Genomic DNA, 21,421 nt, shown 5'->3' on the forward strand with positions numbered 1-21,421 from the left:
CCCCAGTTTGTGCAAGACCTTGGCATGATAATAGTGGCTAAGAGAAGTATTTGCACAATCTCCAGTTACTATTTAATCCAACACCTAAGGCAAAATGTCAGGCTATTGTCTTGCAAAAGTGCAGAGTGATGTCAAGGGCTGTAAAATTTCTTATACAAGCTTTCTCAACTGAGGCTCAGAAAAGCACAAATAAAAACATGACTCATATTCTGACAGAGGCTCAGCCTCCACTCTGAGCAGCGCCTGAGCAGGCGTGTCCCTTCATTCCTGTCCCTCTGGCTCGATTCCAAAACCAAAGCCAACCATTTTGCTCACTGCATAAGAAACAAGGGCTGGGGAACTTGTTTCTTTCTCCACTCTGCTTTAAAACCTACCTCCAAAGGTTAGCTCACAGGCAATAGGCACAGCTTCACTTTGAAATGTGTGCAGACTGACAGGAGTACTAACAAAATATGGATTAATGGGTTTTCCTACTGTTACTCAGTAAGGCCAGAAGTCTCTAGGGAATTTCTTAAAGACACACAAGTCATGCAGGTGCCCCAAGGGGACTGGAAAGGAGTACAGATATCTCCTAGACAGTAAATTCTGAGGTATTTAGTCCTTGTGTGGGCAAACAGCAAAGGAAAGCTCCTTGTACTAGGACAGCCGTAGTTCACATAATGGTGTCCCACTGTCATTCCTCCCTGCACACAGTCTTCAGTTTCCTGAGGGTATTGTGCTCCTCAGCAGCATTTTGATTGCTTTACCCATCAGCTCTTTGTATCACCTGGAATTTCATCTGAAGTAAACCTGGTTTACACCTGGAAATCATTCCCATCAGAGCCACAGAGCAGAGACTACAGTAGAGAGCAACTTCTAGAAAGTCATTCCATCCCAAACTAAAATCAGAAGGACAACAGCCTTGAAATTGCCACTTGTCTCCACCAGCTTCCTTTAATGTTCCCGGCAACTAGTGCCCCATCTCCAGGAGAGAAACAGCTCCAATGGGAGCGAACTGGTGGCAGCTGCTTCAGGGCGTTGCAGAGAAGGTCGCTGACACAAGCCAGCAGTGAGTGAGAAGATGTGCCTGGTGGCTCCTGTTGGCTCCGGGTCTGTGGCTGTACCGAGCAGGCTGGAGTCAGGCAGGGGCACACAGTTCATCACGAGCCAGAGCATCTGACAGAAACCTGCACAGACCTTTTCTTTACATCCCAGCGTTATGTTGCCACAGAAGGACAGACAGCCAACACCTGGTCCAGCCCGGAGCCTGCTGGTACAAAAGAAATAATCCAGCTCTTATGGCATATTTAAAACATAAGATTGAGAGTTTCTTTAGGAAATCAATACCGTGTGTCATTATGCCCAAGGACTGTGGATTGGTTGAAGAGTCACAGTGCTAGATTTAATGTAGCATTAGAATGTAGCTTCATCATTAATTGATTCTGACTCAGGTCTTGTCTCAGATGTATCATCTATTTTCTGGAGTATCAAAGTCAGGATTTAAAAGGAGTTTCAGTAGGAAAAGATGATGCCAGCAGAGGTCAGTGCATCACCATACTCAACCTCTTTCATATTGTAAAAAAAGTTCAACTTGCAGATTATGAAGTTTTTTTAACGGGGAAGTGATTTTTAAAATATTTATAAGTGACATGTTTGAAGAGGAATCATCCTAATCACTAGCTCATCCTGAGAATTATGATAGAGGAAGAATGAATGACAAAAACTCCTCACTTTAAAAAAATAAAGAACTTTTATGAATCTAACATTTACTGACATCAGTTTTTCCCTCACCCCTCAACTACACAAACATTTAAAGCAGATGCTGAAAATAAACGAGAAGTTTGTAAAATTATCCTATGTGGTTTTAATTATAAAAAAAGTCACTAACATGACAGGAAATATACCTTATGAGCTACAGTTCACCCTAAGACACTGTCTTTGCATCAACAATCAACTGTGCATGGAAATGAGTGGTTGGAATGGATAAAATCAATTGTTAAACAGAAAGTTTGCTACCCACCCTATTGGAAAGTCCCTAGTGACAGATTGTAGAAAATAGCAACCCATTCTCAGTAAATTGCTTGTTATGGAAAATCAAGAGCAAATTCCTAGGATAGCCACTCTAAAACTACTCTGGCAGCTTTGAGCCTGCATGCCAAGCAGAGACCACCTACAGTGAAGAAGTGGTAAGGAGCTGACTTGTTACTCCCACTCACTCTTGTGAATGTGGATGCAAACAGACCTCATTGGCATTGGCAGAGAGTGGGAGAGTGCAGCAACATCAGCAGCAGCCCGAGCAGGAAGGATGAAGTCTGAAGGGCTTGCTAGCAGCTTTCCTGGACACTAACTTTTACCTTCCCCTCTCTCAGCTGCTACTCTCACTAATTCAAATTACTGCAGTCCCCAGTCACCAAAACCCATCAGGTGTTTGTGAAGTAGGAGACAGCAGATGGGGCTCTGCTGGGGCTCTTCAAATCTGCTAAAGAGTTCTTAAACAATCTTTGGTGTGCACCAGCTACCCAAGAGTGTCAAGGTGATAATGCTGATTTCTCTAGAGCTCTTCCAGGAAGATGCTCCTTGTGTGTCTGTACAAAGTTTTCTCTAAAAGGGTATGCTCAGGGAGGTTGTGATGATAGAACAAGTAGTAAGGGGTACAAATTGAAAGAGGGAAAAATTAGGTTAGATATTAAGAAGAAATTCTTTACCATGAGTGTGGTGAGACACTGGAACAGGTCACCCAGGGAGACTATGAATGCCTCAACATTGTCAGTGCTCAAATCCAGGTTGGATAAAGCCTTGGGCAACCTGGTCTAGTGGAAGGTGTCCCTGCCCATGGCAGGAGGGGGTCAGATCAGATTATTTTTAACCATTAACTAACCACTAACATTCTATTGTTCTGTGATAAATTGTGGTTGCCCCATCCCTTGCAGTGTTGAAGGCCAGGTTGGGTGAGGCTTGGAGTAACCTGGTCTACTGGGAAGTGTCCCTGCCTATGGCAGGAGAGGAGGAACTAGATGATCTTTATGGTCCTTTTCAACACAAACCCTTTAATGATTCTCTTATCAAGTGTCCTTGGTATCCTTTGCACCCCACTCTCATACCAGCAGTGTAATGGACATAACAAGCTGCAGAGAGGGTTATTAATTGTGGAAAAGAAACCTCTTATCAAACGAGGGGGAACAAATGGACCAATGTCAGGCTCCATCATCTCTTGACAGAGATGATTCCTGTGCCAAACTACATAAATTTCCTTCTGAGAACAGAACTTGGAGAAGCCCTCCAGGCACTGGGAAGGTAGAAGTGACCACTGCCATTAGACAGCCTCACCACCCAAAGGCACAAGCCTATGACACCACTCAGTGATCTCCCAGGTAACATTCTGACCTTTTGACCAGTGCTACCAACATTTGAGGGACCAGTCCATATCACCAGAACACAGAAGTGGGATTCAGCTCAATAAGCTTCATAGATACCTGCAGCAGAGATCTCTACTTATGCACTATCCAGCTAAGCACTACACAGCTAAGATTCCTTTTGCAATCAAAGGGAGTATTTAATCAAAAGTGTGCAGTTCATCAGCCTCTAGAATCGGTCTTCTGAGTTACACCCTAAAGCTGCTTGTTTCTCTTCACATAGTGAAGAATTTATTGGTTTCAAAGCAATAACCTTTTATTGAAGGTTATTGAGATTTGGAACTGTGTCTTCCAGTGAAAAGAGCTCTGGCCCAGGTTGAAGACTGGCAGAGTCTTCAACAAGAGCACACTGCTGCGGATAGTCACCCCAGGAGTATTGTCTGCAAAGTATTAAGAGATCTCAGACTGGAAGACACAATTCCAGATGCCAAATTGTTCAAGGCCAGCAAATATACAAGATAGCACAGTCAAGTGTGTCCATAGTACTCTTTTTTTAAAGCCAAAGTTAATCTGCCTGTTCCCTGCTGTGCATAATCTGGCAAAGCATTTGGTAGATAGCCCAAAGCCCACCCACCCTTTAGAGCTTGCATGAGTCTTGTTTTGGTGCAGGAAGAGAACACAACATCAACACCAACTGTTTCTTTGACTTTAGGGTTGCCAGTACTGCAGCACACTACACAAACAAACTTTCTGGTGCTTCATGCAGCTCAAACAAGCTACAATCTTAGATAAATTTAATCTGCAGCTCTTTCAAATGGTACCTACTGGGGATGGACAGGTCCATGGCAGAATAAAGAGGTTGCTGCCTTGCTGACATGACATGGCATGGCACAGTTCTTAGATCTTGTTCTGCTGTAGGAAGAAATTACATAGATTTGATAATTTCTTATTGGCTGCTGCTCATCCTTGTTTTCTTTCAGTAGTAACAAATAATTTGTTTTGTCAGTTTTTAAAATATTTTATGAATACAGAAATTAAGCTAGTGGCTAAATCATACCCTAATCTTCCTTTCTCCTTATTTAAAGACAATTGCTATCTTTTTCTTCCTGAACCTTTCAAGACATTACCTACCTATAACAGGTTCTCAGGTAAAACATTATTATCCAAAATTCCTTGTGAAGTTTTTTAATATCTTCATGAGGAAACTCATAATTCGTTGCTGACTTGAAAAACTCTAAATTTTTCTTTTCCTGTTCAAAGTTAACATCTTTACTTATATTGCTGGTATGGACTATAATATCCTTCCATTTAAATTGATCATTCTTCTGAAGACAGAGACAAAAATGTTATTACAGAATTTTACCATCTGAGTATCATCTAGAAATATCTTTTCCTCTCTTCTGAACAGCTCACTAATCCATCCTTGCCTTTACCTTCCCTCTGTTAAAAAAAAAATATATTATTATACCTCTTGGCAGATGCATCTTGTTTTGAGCTTTTATTTTTTAAGAGTTTGTTCCTCTATCTTCATGTTATATTTATCACTCATCCTCAATAGCCTGACCTAGTTTCTGCTTCCAGCTTGATCCTTTCTTGTATTTAAGGTTCATGTACAGTTCATGCTTTAATCAAGCTGATCTCTTACCACTTTCTCTCTTTTTTCACAGTGGGGTAAGAGATGCCTGTGGATGGATATTGTGTTATTATGTGTATTTTTTGTAAAGCACTAACCCTTCAACAGCTTTTATTGAAGTCTACCTTGTGTCACTCAGCTGCTATTCCTCCATCTTGTACTGGAATAATCATGAATCATTCTTCTAATGGCCACTCTTCAATGGACCTTCCAGCCTCAAATTCTCATCCATTCCTCACAATTGTCAATTAATACACAAAAATCTCTCCTTTACTCACTCACTTTGCTTCTTGAATCAGAAATATTTTTTCAGATTAAATCAAAAATTTTCCAAGCAATATACTATATTTCTTTCCCAGCAGATTTTCTTCATTATCCCAAGTAATCTTGTAAAACAGATAACAATTTTTTCCCCCCTGCAGTTTTTTTCTGTTTATGCTACAAACCTTGGGAATAAGATGCAATTTAAAGGTCTATCTTGCATTCAAAAGCCAAATTTTGCAAAATTTATGGCTAGCACATGTTTTGTTTGATAAGAACACAAAGGTCAACTTCAGGATAGCTTCAGTTATCAACAGCACAACCCAGAGAACATGAGATCTTGCAAGTAAGGTCATTCCATGTACTACTGATATGACAACAAGAGTGGATATGTCTAGACAGCCCATGCACTTGTCTCCAGTCAATCTGGGGTTTGCCTACATTGTTGAAGAATCTGAACACTGGAAATGAGTGGATCTGGGAGCATGCCAGGCTGCTGGCTGCTCATGTATGTCCTGTTTAAAGTCATGATAACATCACTGAATCACAGAAAGGGATAATACTGAGGAGACCTCTTACATTAAAAGCATGCCTTTTCCAACACAACTGGACATTTCCCTGAAAATATGACATTTCTTTATATAAAATTCCCCAAATATACCCAGTCTAGGTAATTATACTACTTTCAGTGCTGTGAGCAGAAAGAATATTAAAAATTTATATATACATACACACAACGTAAAAATAAAGCAATCCTATAACACTAAATGCAAACTCCATTTTATTTAAACAAGCATGGAGTTTTTTATAGTTCATAAAAATACAGCATAAGAATAAAATAGTCATATTGCAATATTATATTTGTCATGTACCAGCACACAGGCCAAATGTCCATAGAAGATGCTGATGTGGAATTTGTCATTTCAAATAATTACTAGTCAAACATAATGCAAATGATAAAACGTAAAGCTTGCAAGCTGAAGTTATATCCTGGTCAGACTTCAAACAGAACACAAGGAAGAAGAATCTTCCTTTTTCTACTATATATGTATCATAAATAGGCTTTATTGCAGAGGCAGGAAAAAAATTTATTCTCTATCAGATCATATATGGGGCTTGGGATCATACCTTAGCATTTCAGCTTTCATTGTACAACAAAGTGTTCAGGCATTCTGAATATTTAATTGTTTCATCAACATCTTGATTTCTTTCATCATTTTCCACCTGTAAAGATCCAAAATGAAGAGATTTGAAAAGCACAAAATCACCCCTATGTCATTACAAGGTCTTCTTTTCAAGACTGGTAAATTCATCATTTTGACCTTCTAAGTTTTAGACAGATTAACTGAAGAAGATTTTTAAGTTCTAGATACCTTGAGGCCCATAGAATTTAAGAGCATATAGCCACCTGCCCCATGAATCATGGAGGCCTCAACTTACTCAGCTTACTCTTTAGGGTAAACACTTCTTTCAGGAAACAGAACAATGGGAAGGATGAAAGAGATGAGCTAGTGTTTTCCAGAAACTACTTAAACTAGCTCAACAGCAGATAACAGGTATCTGCACTTGTCTTAGGGATGTAGGGATGGGCTCAGTGCTAAAGGAATAGAACACTTCAAAGTAAAATGGCTCCTCCTGCACTGAACACAGAGAAACCTGTCCTCGCAAGTGCCATCAGGAACTCATAAGAACTTAAGAGTTAGCTTAATCTTTACTAAGTTAGCTCAAGTTGTCTTCCATCAGTAGGAATCTCCTTCCTTTAACTGTGCTGATACCTTAAGTGTTGGGTTATTCTTCAGTTGTCTGCTGTATTGTGTGGCAAAAACTGTAGGTACATTTTCACCTGCTAGGTCACAGACACTTGGTGTCTCTGCTGTTGATTTCTGGTTCTTCAATGGCCACAGGGCAGGATTATTATATTTATCAGAGTGGCTGCTGGGAAATGACAGGTTTACAGAGACTCTCTTTGCTGCATGTGTGAGAGGAGCACACCGCAAGAAGGCAGTGGGACATAGCATAGGCAATTATATGGTACTGAGGTGGGGGATGCTTTCCTGTCCTCATGGAGTACCCCCTAGTCCTATTGCCAGGGGAGGTAATGCTTGAGAAACTGGTGTCTTTACATCAAACAAGTAAGAAGTCCTTAATCTCAGGTCTCTTCTTTGTCACACAGAATAGACGCTGGTTAGACAATTTAATCCAGTTTGGACGGAGGTGGGTCAACAGGTGCAAAACTTAGACGAGGTTGCAGTAAGTACTCTTTTATTTAAAAAAATACATAAAATGTCCACTAAAGTCTTATTGTTCCCCAAACCTGGTTAGATAACACAAACATTCAGTACACAGGTAGTACACACAGTACAGAATGAAGGAATATTTTAGCACTGCCTAGGGATGGCTACCCTCAGGCAATGTACCACTGGAAAATCTTGTTGTCTGGCTAGTATTAAAGATTATATCAATAAACATTTTCTCCAATCTTTTCTGACTATTGTATGCTGATCTCAGAGTTCTGCCTCTAAGGCACATAAGAAAGGTTTGAATTTATACCCTCCAGCATTACTTGAATCTTCTACTACTTGAATCATTGACCTGGTCTGCTATTGTAGCCTAAGAAGAATGAAATTTTGCATAAGCAGAAACAGCTATAGGAGATCTTTGAGCAATGTTGATTTTAGTAGAGATGGTCAAAAGCATGTGATAAATATGGTTTGTACGTGATAAATATACCACACAGAGATGTAAAAATAAAGGAGCTGTCCCACATGCAAAGAATTCTGCCTTTGTTTTATTTGGGATTTGGGGATTTGGTTGTGTCTAATGGTTAAGCATCTACGTGTTGGACCAGTCTTTCTCAAGTAAATGAGTCAGCAATAAAAGGAAGAAGGTGTTTTGAAGATGTCCAAAAAAAGCTCCAATTTACCAAAAGTAAGCACTTAGTTATTGACTCTACAAAATATAAAAAATCATTTCAGTTGGAGTAGATTTCCAATTGGAGGCTGTCAAAAGCATCTAACATTTCTCCTACATCTAGGAAGAGAATTTATTTATTTATTATTAAAAATATATTTATTTACATTTTAATTATTTGTATATAGAGTGTTACTAGGGGAATCATTAGGCACCCAGGATGAAGATACAAGTCAAAAGTCAAAAGCATCTAACATTTCTCCTACATCTAGGAAGAGAATTTATTTATTTATTATTAAAAATATATTTATTTACATTTTAATTATTTGTATATAGAGTGTTACTAGGGGAATCATTAGGCACCCAGGATGAAGATACAAGTACTAGAGCTATATTAATAGGTCTCCATGCACTATCCTTCCTTTGAGAAAGCAAGAATTAAGGAAAGGTTTTTAAGAGAAAATGAAAACATCAAGCTGGCACCATTGCAGAACAAAATAATTTTCCATTATTCTATTTCCAAGCTTTCTTGTCCCTAGAGATATTGGTAGGAAAGCAAAAACTGAAGGTGAAATAAATATCTTTCCAACATTAAAAACTAAAATTAAAGTCCTTAATAAAGATTTTACATCTTCTTATTTACATATTCTTTATCTGAGGGTTTGCAAAATTTCTCATTTCTTCTCACATCTCCATGTAAGAAACAAAGCACCCTAAATTTTTCCTAATAATTTCCCAAAGTTATTGATTAATGTTCATGTGGGTTTTTGTGTTAATGTTAAAATACAAAAAAGAAAGACAACTGTTTTGTCAGGCTAGTGTACATCAGCAAAGGAAGAGCTGACAAAAAACCACTGAGCCTTGAGGCAGTTTCTGTAGTGGAAAACAAATGCTTGGCATGAACACAACTATACAGATGTGATGCCAAAAATGAAGTAACTCCTCTCTTTAGAGCCCCAGAGAGTCATTGGAAAGCTTCCCCAGATTTCAGATTACACTGTAATTTAATTCATTTTTCACTGATTCTGTGGCAGGTAAATCGCTGAACTGACATTGAGGAAACGGAGTTTCCTACTCCTGACACAGATTATCTGCAAGACCCTGTATCAGTCACCATGCAGTGACCAAGAGCAGCCCTGCCAAGAAGGATTTGAGGCTCCTGGTGGATGAGAGGCTGGACATGAGCTGGCAATGTGTTCTCACAGCCTAGAAAACCAGCTGTGTCCTGGGCTGCATCAGAGGCAGGCTATCACAACCTGTATCAAGCAAAAGCTTTAAGTTCCAAACTCTGTATGTATTTTTATTCCAGTTTGCTGCATTTCAAAAACAAAGTTAACCAATGCCTGGTTACTAAGAGGGAGCTCATACCAAATTTTGCTGCAGTTAGGTAGACAATTTTACAAAACCAGTCATCACCAGCACATTTTTTATATGCTTCACAAGGTGAAGCATTGAATGGCTAACTTAAAATACCATTCGTTTAATACCATCCAGTGTGGTATAGGTTAAATGTAGATAAAACATAATAAATACTTATAAAAGGAAGGATGTTCAGAGCAATCCCTTAAAACAGGAGCCAGCTCCCATCAGTCTGTGCCATATTGTTGACTAGCTGGTTTATTTTCTGTAAGTTACCCCTGGGCAGGAGCATATGGGGTAAGGCTGACCCTATGTAGGGCTGACCCACAAAAGCCAAGTACGCAGCCACTGAGTAACCACCTCAGAGTGTATCTTCAGCAAGGACTGTGGATACCTTCTTGTTCCCTATATGCACAAAAGGAATGAACCCCATCCTGTACCCACTTCCTTCATGCCTTCATCTCTTGCCTCAAGGCAAGGGGCCTTGACCTCGCTTCAGTGAACTGAGTTTGGAGAACAGCCCCAACATGGTTTGCAATTAGCACTGTTTTTAGAAAGCAAAATCACAAAACAGCATCTTCTGAAATCTGAAGAGAAGCAAAGTAGTGAGCCTTTGGGTAGCAGAGAGAAACTCATCTATCTTCAAGCCTTTTTTGGTTTGAGAAGCTGTGCTACAAAGAGAGAGTTCCCAAAGAACTCACACCTTTAGAAATGGAGAAGGAGTGGCTGGAGAATAACAAACCAGCAACTGCAGCTTACATGCCTGGGAAAGCTCTATCAAAAAAATTGCAGTGTCAGTAAGTATTTCTCAAGTGTAAATTGTTTCAAAATTATCTACGTTGCTTTTCTGGCAGAGCAAAGGACCTAGTAGGTAGGCAATTTTGCAAGTAACTGAGTATTTTTTGTTAAATAAAGTATCTGCGCTTACTTCCTATATTTTTTTTAATTAAAGGTTGGGACACTCGACTTGCCTCCAAACACCCTGCTATCACATTCCTCTCCAGATGGGGTAAACAGGAAATCTTGCATAATTGTCCATGTTCCTTGTACCAGTTTGGCATTGACATGGTGCCAAAGGGCATTTAGCACCTCTGCTCTTAAGAACCCCCAGCAGTTTAATTACTATTGGAATTGTGGGTTAGGAAGAAAAACAACAGCCATTTGTTGAGCAAACATTACAATAAGCTGAATGTTTTATTTCTCAATCAAGTTGTCTCTGTCCAGTTCCATGGACTCACCTCCCTTCCAGGCCAAAAGGAGTGATAGGAGTGATAGGCCAAGTCTTTCATCCTGTTATACATATTATCAGTCAAGTAGCACAGGAATGAAGTGCTTTCTAATGGCCTAAAGTAACCATTTACAATAAGTGTCTGAAAAACACCTAACATGGGTCTTAGAGTAGACTTCAGGTAACTGCATTGAAATAATGCAATTTGGAAAATCCTGTTTGTGGCCATGTATACAACAGTATTTAGTGAATACAGTTTCTTTCCTGGTCCTCTGGATCTCAGATTTCTTTCCATACTGTGGCCCAGTTCAACTGAGGGATCAAATATACCATCTAACCTTCTCCTGTCACCTTTGAAATGGGTAGAACATTTTCCTAAGACATGTGGCTTGACCACCCCCTGCCTGATCAGATATCAGCACCAGATCTCCTACTTCTCAGCAGACCAGAAGGCTACCACGTAGCAGAATTGGGAAATATGGGTATTTTTAAAGGAAAAAAATCAACACAGTTTGGTTCTTTCAAAACTGTTGTGAGGCACCCCTTGACTAGGAGAGGGATGCTGGGTTTGGAGAAAACATTTTAGAGGCACTCTGCGTACAGCCCCATGGAAACTGTGTTTAATATTTCTGCATAGCTAACCACAGTTTCCCTGCTCCTCTCTGCAGGGGTTATTGGGGGAGATGATCCTCATGAGGCACTGAGTACTTTCTCTCTACTCGTAATATCTGAGGGCTTTGAACAGCAGGGGGGAATAGGTCAAATACCTCAGAGGAAAACACTGAAACATCTGGTCTGGTAAATAATGTGTATTATTGCCTTCTTAGCAACATTACGAGATGTCAGCATTAAAGAGCTGAAAATGTATTATGTGCTGTGTCTCTTTCCAGGCAGCAAAAAGATAGCAAACTCAATGCAAAGGCTAGATTTTACTGCATATCTACAGGTCTCGAGCATTCTGAAATCCTGAAAGTATCACACTGGTTCAGTGCATCCAGAGTAGAGCTGGGTCATTATTTAAGCAGCCTCTAAAAATACACCTTGATGTTGTGCTTTCTGGAGGAGAAAGGAGAGTAGGATCTAAAGCGAAAAAGGGGGAAAATACTTGAAATGGGATTGGATGAGCACCAGAAGAAAGGTGAACAAGATGGTGAGGCCATGGGTACATCAAGGCATGTAAAGCAAAGGGAAGTTTTTTGTGTGTATGTTTAAATATCACCCCTGAAAAGACAACTCCACCAAGCATCCATATTTGGTATTCCAGGCTGTCCTCGTGGCTCACAGCCTGTGTCTGCACACTGACTGTGTGTGGTCAGCCAGTGCTTTCAAGGTAACACCTGAATGCAGAGAAAAAAACATCTGTAAGCATTTCTTTAAATGTAGTTGCATAGTTTATTTTCAGCAGCCTAAGAACAGCCTGGAAAAAGGCTAATGAGGATGTAAAAATGGAACCTAGATACTACAAATATATCTGATCATTAAAGAAAAACAAAAGAAAAAAAAAAATAAAAACACCTCAGGGGAATCCTGCAGCAGAGGAGCAGTCCAGTTCAAGACACCACTCTTAAAATGTTTATTAAAATCTGCCGTATCATTGCTGGTGCATCACTGTAACATGAGGAGTCAGATTCTGCTTTGGGAACTGCACAGACTTGAAAATCCAGAGCTGCTCATCAGAAAGCTCATTGAAACTACACTTGAGCACTTAGAGGTTTATGGAAAGTCACAAAAGCTACCAAGGTGTAACACAGATTAACTTTACCTCTCTAACCTATTGCATCAAGCCACAGGCCCACAGAAGAAATATCTTCAACTCCAAACAAGCACACTCACAAATGTGGGCTTAGAAATCTTCACACAAATAAATTCTGTAGTTCATATGACTTCTTCCAGTCAGATTTACTACAAGATGGAAGCATTTCTTCTTCGCTCCTTAGTGTCAAGGTTCAAGCAGCATAGAAATTCTGTGGGATCCCTTTCACACCCAGGCCTGTTATCTGTTTTAAAAAGTTAAAAATTAAAAGATAAAAGAAAGGAAACAGATGAACCTCCAACTGAGTATAATGAAAACATTCAAACATTATATAAAAATATCATAGCAACAGACTATTATGTGGAGGGTCCCCTGCTTCAAGGGGAGCCCAGAAGGAGTCATTACCTGGAGTTCTTCCAAACTCTTTAAGATCACTCAGATTATCAAGCACTACTAGATAATTTTGCTAATTTAACGTTATCTCTGGCCCTTGTATGTAGTCTTTATCTCCAAAACAATGCATAGTAATTTTTAACGTGCTTTGCCCATGCAAGACAAATGTTAGTTTGGAAAACACTGAGTCCCTTGTGGAACTGGAGAACTCAAGAACAAAACCAAATAGATTCTTATTTAATCCTCCTGTGGGTTCCTAAACTGTGCTGCTTGACTACATCAGTTCCCAGCCATGAGATATCTGCTCTAAGCACTGCTTTCAACAGGAGTGTCCCAGATTCCAGAATAGATCTCCATCCCTCCTGTAACATGTCTTCATCCTGTAGCCAAATTGATAAAAGAGTTTGGTTTGGGTTGATGGCAATTGCTGAGTAAGAACTGACTTTTATTCTCCTGATGTGCCTTTTGCTAATGGAGTGAAAAATATTAAGAGAGAAACAAGTTTCAGATTCAAGGGCCCCAGACAAAAATGTTTTTTTAAAAAGTAACAGTCATTTTTTGTTGAAATCTGCAATGCAGGGAATTCTCAGAACTTTAGGCCTGTAAGCTAAAGCTTAGAATTAAACACAAAATTTTATTTGAGACCTTAGAAAAGGTTTCCAAACTTAAGGGCTAGAAGTAAGAATGTGGATTTATAGTTTAATGCAGAGACATGTTAAGCTAAGTAGAGGAAAGTTTAGAGTTTTAGAATTCAGTATTTATATATCATAACATGATTAGTTAAGAAAGCTTCACTGTAGCATGAATCCATAAAATGAAATATTTGAAGATTAATTCAAAAGCATAAATATCCTTGTTAACAGTATTTTATTAGTTAATAAATCCTTAAAAGATCTTGTAACTAAAAGTCTCGTGACCTTCTAAACCATGTGGTGAAGATGTGAGTCAAACTCACCCTTCCTACCTATATAGAAACTTTAAAAAATAAATCACATCATCTAAAACAACTCAGAAATCCCATTTGTAAGTAATTCAAAATTCCTTCAGATCCTCACAATTTTTAACAGACAAAATCCTAAAAGTTTTCAGATTGAGATGCAAAATTTTGCCCTGGTATATTAAAACATTTAATTTTTAAAGCATTTCTGTTTCCTGGCACAATTAAAAACTGAGAAGTAAGAGAATTAAATTTCCAAAAGTTATTAAATTATAGTAAGAGATAAAAGCAATTCCTTGCAGTGTATTACAGAATAAGTTATCCATATGGCAGACCCATACCCAACTTTAGCCAACCCAGCTATCAACACTAAAACTTGTAATTTCTCCAAGTCTTCCTTCCAAGTGCATGAGCAGCTCTGCAAAAGCAGCTGGGCCTGGCTGGGGACAAGCTATGCACCTGGAGCAGCTCATGAAGTGAGTGGGATGAGCCAGGGCGGCTGGGACCACCTCACTCTCAGAACGTGAGGCTTGGCAGGTCTGATACCCAGAAAGAAATAAATAAAATCTGCTCACCTTGAAAATCTCTCCTGCATGAGGTTCCTTGGCTAAGGTGGCCTCGTCCAGTCCATCATATGCAGAAGTCACATACATTTCTGAGTAGTCTTTTCCACCAAAGCAGCAAGAGGTGATCCTTGGAGTAGGCAGCCTCACAGTTTGGATTCTTTTTCCTGGGGAAAATGTGCAATTGTTTTCTAATGTTCATTTTTTAGGAAGCATGTAATTATGAATTTACTGTCAGTACACATGGTACAGATGTGACATTTACTCAGAAGGTACCTTCCCTTCAGACAGAGACCGTATCCTAAAGGACAGTTTGTGGGGAAATCAAGTTATTTCATCTGCCTCATTTCTAACTATTTTTCAGGCTCTCCCCTGCATCTGCAAGGCTTCATTTCCTTTTCTCAAAACAAAGCAGTACTGTGTGTGAGGTCAGGAAGGGCAGGGACATCTGGGATAGGATGGATGTTGTTCCTTAAAGCATTTTCCAGTGAAAAACTTCAACACTGAGAAATTTTATATGCAGTATTTCGTGGGGGTTTTTGATAGTGGTATTATTAAGAAGAGTGTGCAGTTCATCAGCCAACGATGGGAGCAGGGGTACCTGACACTGGGAGGCAGCACAGGGAGCTGCATTCTTTACATGATCAGAGCCCAAGCCAGCGATGCTCTTGGCATCCCATGGGGCAGAAATGGGCAATACTTGTCACCTTATCTCCTCTTCAAACCATTCCTCCTGCTGCCATTCCCCTCACATTTATATGCACAAACTGGTGGAGGCCTTACCTGTCTCTGGGTCTATGCGAATGACTCTGCCACCATCAATACAGGCCACCCAGAGCTTCCCTTCTGTGTCTATGCACATCCCGTCAGGCATTTGCTCCTCCTTTTCCAGATGGTACAAAAGCTTGGGGCAGGCTGCAGGAAGAGTTACAAAGCTGATGCTGTGTGGGCTGCTACCCATTCTGTATCAGATCCCAGTCTAACCTCTTCCATCTTGCAAACACATACCTTCATTTTCTGTGAGAAAGGCATGCTGCAAAATGTGCATAACGCCTGCATCCTGCAGATGTGTTAAAAGCCTAATTCAGCCTGGCGGAAACAAGTCCCCAGCACAGCCATTTCAGTCTGGGATTGGACCAAATAAGTGTTCCTGTTATTTCACCAAGGGAAGAGAACAAAATGCCCCTATCTCCCATGTTAACCCACCTGCTGCCTACCACATCACAACTGCTGCAAGTGCAGTAAATTTTCCTGGACTTTTATTGGTCATGGCAGCCTGGATATGTCACATAAATAATTACCTGGGTTTAAACATTGTTGATAAGCAATCTCTCCTAGCTAAGGATCAAAAATTTACTTTCTAATGGCCAACCAAACAACCAGTTTTGATTAAACCTGGACACCAACTCATGGTCAGGGATGCAGTGCAGATATGTTGATAAGCACATCTGGTCCATGGAGCAGGGCCCATGGGTCACAGATCACCTGCTCTGACCCACCCAGCACCTTCTGGTCATTACACTACTCAAAAATAGACAGCTATGAACATAAAGCCAAGCCTAGGAAGCTCAAACATGTTACTTTTTATATTTGCAGAGGGAAATGTTGCATTATATCCTCTTTTGAAATCTTATATGCTAGAATGTGTAGAAAGAGATGTTCTCAACAAAATGAAATCTGAGTAAATGCAACTACTTTGTGTGATTTTCATCTGTGATTACCCAAAGTCTGCACTCTTTAAAGTACAAAGGCAGTTCAGCCATTTAAATTCTTGTGGAATATATCAGGCTGATACAGGATGAAAATATTTCAAAGAGTTTTGAAATTAAGTTAGATCCATTTTGCTTACACTTAAATTTACTTCCTTGCAGATACAATAAAAAATGTTTATCCATAAAATGGATAGGAAGTTGGGAAACCTCCGTCACAATGACAGCTTGATTGTCCAAATACCTTTCTGCAAAATGCATGTTTTCCACTTGTATTTATGGAGCTAGTACAACCAAAGTAATTCCAGTAGATGGCACTCAAGAATAAATACCATCCTAAAAGCTTTCTTATTCTGCAGTGTAAATGGCTTCTTCTCTGCAACTCTTGGAACAGGTCTAAGTATGAGCCATCTTTCCAGATGAAGGTAAGCTGAAAGACTATCAAAAGTTTGTTCACCAAATACACCTGGTAACTAAATTTGAGAAATATCACAGTCAGCCAACTGACAAGTTGTAACCAAAAGATATGAGATCTGTCAAATAAATCCCTGCATCTCACAGGCCCAAGTCTTGATGCAGACAGAGCAATAGCACTACTTGTCACCAAATTTAAAAGCATGTGTACCAATCCTTCCAGTGTGCACATCATAGCTGAAGGCATGGACAGCGTATGACAGGCTGTCGATGTGAAAGAAGGTCCTGTGGTCCAGGGACCAATCCAGACCATTGGAGATGTCCAGCTGGTCTAGTTGTTTTATTACTGAATGGTCAGGGAAGAGGGTATAGAGAGCTCCTTGCCGCCTTGCTCGAACCCCTGGTGCTGTCTCTTCAGCCATCGTACCTGAAATGGAAGTGGGAGCACTGGTTAGAAAGTAGAAGCTTGCTCCTCCTGTTGCACCTCCTCTAGGTGTTACCAAGAGGTCCTAGGTCCTAGGGAGAATCACAGGATTGTAATTTTTTGTTTCTTTTCTTCCTAAAAAGAAAATATTTTTAGGAAAAAATTCTTTGCTGTGAGGGTGGAGAGGCATGGGAACTGGTTGCCAAGAGAAATTATGGATGCCCCATGCTCAGAAGTGTTCAAGGCCAGGTTGAATGGAGCTTTGAGAAACCTGGTCTAGTGGAAGCTGTCTCTGCCCATGGCAGGGAGGTTGGAACTAGGTGGTCTTAAGCGTCCCTTCCAACCCAACCATTATATGATTCTACAATTCTGCAATCCTATGGTGAAAGGGACTAATGGGTTCTGTCAGATTGATGAGAAAGGGTAAAAGGAGCACATCAGGGGCAGCTGCCTCCCACAGAGGAGATCCTGGCCAATGAAAGGATGTTTCTGCATTGCCATGAGGTTTAAGTCATTAACATCAAAGACCCAAAGGACCACGAGGATGCACCAGGGGGTTGAGGTTTTGCTCACAGCAGAAGTTGAGATGCAGGCAAGCATCAATCATATGCTGTTTTTGTTGTTGCTCTTTGTAGGCTATTTCATGATTTAAATGGGCTGTGACCAGTAAAATACAGGTGTGCACCATGTGCCTGAGAGCCTTGTTCAAACAATTATTGAACTCTGTCAGGCTTTGTGCCATGACCACTTCCCTGGGGAGCTTGTTCCAGTACCTGACCACCCTGCGGGTGAAGACCTTTTACACAATGTACAGCCTAAACCTCCTTCTTGCCTTCAGGAGGCACATTCTTGTTTTTCACAGGCTAACCAAGAGAGGCTGCATATAAAGGGTACAAGCTGCAGCTCATGTTCTTTTCTAGAAGTTTCATCCTTCTCTACATCTCCAGAAAAATTCCCACCTCCATGAGCCCTTCACTGGCTTTTCCACTAAGGCAGTTTGAATAATGCCATCCACTAAGCAGGAGAGCCTTCCTGTCAGGTGGCCCTTGTCAACAGCATCTGTCCTCATCTAGGACAGAAGATGTAGAGTCCCTGTCCTCCTCCACTGGTCAGTAACCAAGCAGAGCATTCACGAGACAGGGAATAAATAAAAATACCTTATATAAAATACACTATAGTTTCCCTTTGCTCCAGGGGAAATTTCTGCCAGGAACTTACCAGCAAAAAACCTCCCCTTTGGATCCACTTTCCCATCATTGAACCTGTTGTTGGGTTTATCCTGCTCAAGCTCAAGGATGGTGGTGACTGCCTGGGTGTCCCAGTCCAGGAAGGCAAACCTGGTCCCCAGGGCGATGACATAGCCCCCACACTGCCGCAGAGCCACTGAGCCGACGCGGGCATCTGTGGGTGAGAGAGCAGAAGATGAAGGGCAGCTCTGGGGCCATCACTCAGCCCTCACCGAGGGACATCTCTAGCTGACAATGGCTGAGCTGATGCTAAGATCCTTCTCCCCTGGGATTGTTAGCACACCTCACCAGCTCTATGTTCCGTGGATTTTTCCACCTTCTAGGATGGCACAGCCATTAGGACTGTATCTTTTCCTCTGCAGGTCCCAAAAGAAACATGCATTCCCATTTAGACTTACCAGGGGCAACACGTGCATGGTCCTCTCTGCTCAGCTGGCTTAGGCCACACTGTGCTCAGCAACACATTGTGGGAAGACAGGGTGTGTGTCCCATGGAAAGTAAGAGGGACCACCGACCTGCAGGACTCCTACCAGGAGGAGTGGATGGGACAGACAGAGAAGGGTCCCAGGATGAAGCAGTGAGGACAGACTCTTACCCACAGACACGCTCTGCACCTCATTGGTGATGGGGCTCCAGCGGCAAACTTTCTGCGAGTTGATGTCTACGTAGACAAGTGCATTCTCCCTTTCTTCCCAGACTGGGCACTCTCCCATCCGGTTCTTCTCCTTCACAACAGACTCAATTTTGATGGAGGAAGACATGGTCTGCGGGGAAATTAATAATGGATGTAATTAAAAGTTCTCATGTGATTTTTTCATGCCTACAATATTGAAAAACAGAGATTGTAAATAGCAAAGCACTCCAAATCCCACATCTAAAAGTAATTTAGGAGGTTCTTAAGACATTTCCATGGTCTCATGGCTGGAACTGAGCTTGAGGTGCCAAAGCTCCTCCTTACCAAAACTTTCCTAAACCACAGCTGCTGATGAGGCACCTGTCTTCGGGCACAGGAGTGCTGGGGCTATGGCCCTAAGCTAGAACCAAGCTGCTGTCTGGGGATCCATCATCCTAAGGGTCCCCCAGACCACAAAGAGGGATCAGAAGGCAGCAGCACCAATGAGTGGTGGATCAATTTTTATGTGGAAAATCAAGGCTCTGCCCTATTTAACACAGGTGCATTGACTTCCTCCACAGGAAGACATTTACACACCCACAGCACCAACTCCACTTTGCCACAGAGGCCACTGCAGAACAAATACCTGTTCCCACACCAAGTAAGTGAGAATATGCAAATACTGAGGAAGGCTCCTGCCTTTGGAATTTTACTGCTTTGTTTTCCCTCTAAGCATTTCCTCTTCATCTACCCCCTCAGTGCCCCAGCTTCATCTCCAGTCCCTGCTGCACACTCCAAATTTTTCCAGGCTGCCGGATGCAATTACCCCAGTTGCTACTTGGTGGGCCAAAGCCACCAGTGAAGCTTCCATTCCATATGCCTACTTCTGACAGAAGTTGTTCATGTCCTGGCTACCCCATCCCCATTGCAGCAGGGGACTCTCAGGGACATCAGTCAATCAGCCACAGCTGGTTGACACCCACACATGGTGCACATCCCATCAGTTTTATGTCCAGTACCCACTGATGTCCTCTAAAACATGGATCCTGTGCCTGCCTTGACCTTGCTGTGGGGTGGGAAGTGAGCAATAACCTGCACTATTTCAGCTCTTACAAAAGAAAGAGGCCCACTCACTGTCTCAGTCACCCCTAATGGAGCCGCCTCCGCTGCTGCACCCACTGGCCTCAGCACATTTTTTCCACAGATTGAGAGATAATTCTTGGGAGGCAGCCAATCCCTGACATAACATCAATCCTAGGGATTACTGTCTCCAAGTGGGTATTGTTTCCTAGTAGGTGAGCTGGCGATAAGGTTTACTGATAATTAATTAGCAGTAATGCACTTCAAAATATGTGGGAAGAGCCAGTCAATCAGTGTGAATGGAGATGCCAGGGCTGAGGGACATGGGATCTTTCCTGCAATGAGTCACACCACCAAGGTAAGTTTCAAACAACCCATCAAATATAGTCTTCTCCCTCACAAAATCCACTGGCCACAAGAGGCTGGGCAGCAAGCGATTTGCCTGTTCCATGTAGGCAAATCGCACCTAAAGTGTAAATGAAGATACACAGCAAGATGCCAAGTTGAGCCTCCAGAAACCTGTTAAACAATGCTTGAGCTGGAGGAGTGAGTTTCTTGTGGGTTAAAGCATTGTGTCATGTGGCTGCCATATGTGGGACTCAAAGCTTGGAGACACAATGCTGACTTTATTGTATCATGGTCTGGAAAGCACAGAGCTGTTCTCACCCCTGTGGGAAAACAAGAGTTCAGCAGCAGCCCGGCAGCACTGCGGTTCCTGCAGAGGCACAAAGCCTCTAGATCTGTAGCAGCCAGTGTGTATTTGTCTTGTCAGCTGCTTCATTGACCCAGCCGAGCCTTATTAAACCTTTCTTTTCCCACCAGCTCCTGTTTCATTTACATTCCCCTTGTCCAACTTCTCCAACACCAAAACAGGGGCCTGGCAGATAAGTCATGGTGAAATACTGATTCACAGACCCATCCCACATGCCACATGAGGAGTACACAATCACACCACTGACAGCTGTTTCACAAGGCATATGCAGGGGAGAAGGCATCCTGCTTGCACCAGCTGCCTGCTTCCCCCTCTCCTGTTCCCCAGCGATGCTGCAGAGACCTGCCCTGTCCCATTGGCCCTCAGTGCACACCCACCTTCCCTGACTGCACATTCAGCCATGGCATCCGTCCCCTCTGCCAAAGAAATAACTCCTGTGTGTCACTCCAGATGTGGAGTTTTCCGTACTGGTGAATGTTGTGGCTCAAATCGTCATCACCCCTCTCTGTTTTTAAGAGGGCAATTAGAAGGGAAGGTCTGTGTTTTGCTAGCTGAGGTTTCACTAATTTTTACAAGCAGCTGAAAATGGAGGTTTTTAACAGGAAGGACCATTCAACCCTAAGTGTCAGCATTGCCCTCCAAGAGTCCCCACCAGCTGTGAGGGACTCAGCCCTGGTCCTATCCAGTCCCTGTCCCCCCAGCCCTGCTCAGTGCTCAGCCCATTTCCTGCCATGCCCTCCCTGCTGACACCCCATGGAACAATGCAGCAGTAACATTTCACCAAATACAGCATCTCAGAGGGAAAAATGAGGAAATGACCCCCAAAAACCTGTTTCAAAATATCACAGCATAA

At 41.7% G+C, this 21,421-nt stretch overlaps 1 protein-coding gene across 1 annotated transcript; it reads right to left on the reverse strand.

Annotated features, from left to right (window-relative positions):
• Positions 1 to 12,669: 12,669 nt before the first annotated feature.
• Positions 12,670 to 18,924, reverse strand: LOC110479384 (regucalcin-like). The gene is made up of 6 exons (XM_021546657.2): positions 18,759 to 18,924; positions 18,135 to 18,317; positions 16,704 to 16,919; positions 15,153 to 15,284; positions 14,382 to 14,536; positions 12,670 to 12,720 (listed from the first exon to the last, which is right to left on the reverse strand). The coding sequence occupies exons 1-6, from the start codon at positions 18,922 to 18,924 to the stop codon at positions 12,670 to 12,672; spliced, it is 903 nt and encodes a 300-aa protein (XP_021402332.1).
• Positions 18,925 to 21,421: the final 2,497 nt, after the last annotated feature.

The sequence above is a fragment of the Lonchura striata genome, chromosome 2 (assembly GCF_046129695.1).
Source record: "Lonchura striata isolate bLonStr1 chromosome 2, bLonStr1.mat, whole genome shotgun sequence".
Classification (NCBI taxonomy): Eukaryota; Metazoa; Chordata; class Aves; order Passeriformes; family Estrildidae; genus Lonchura; species Lonchura striata.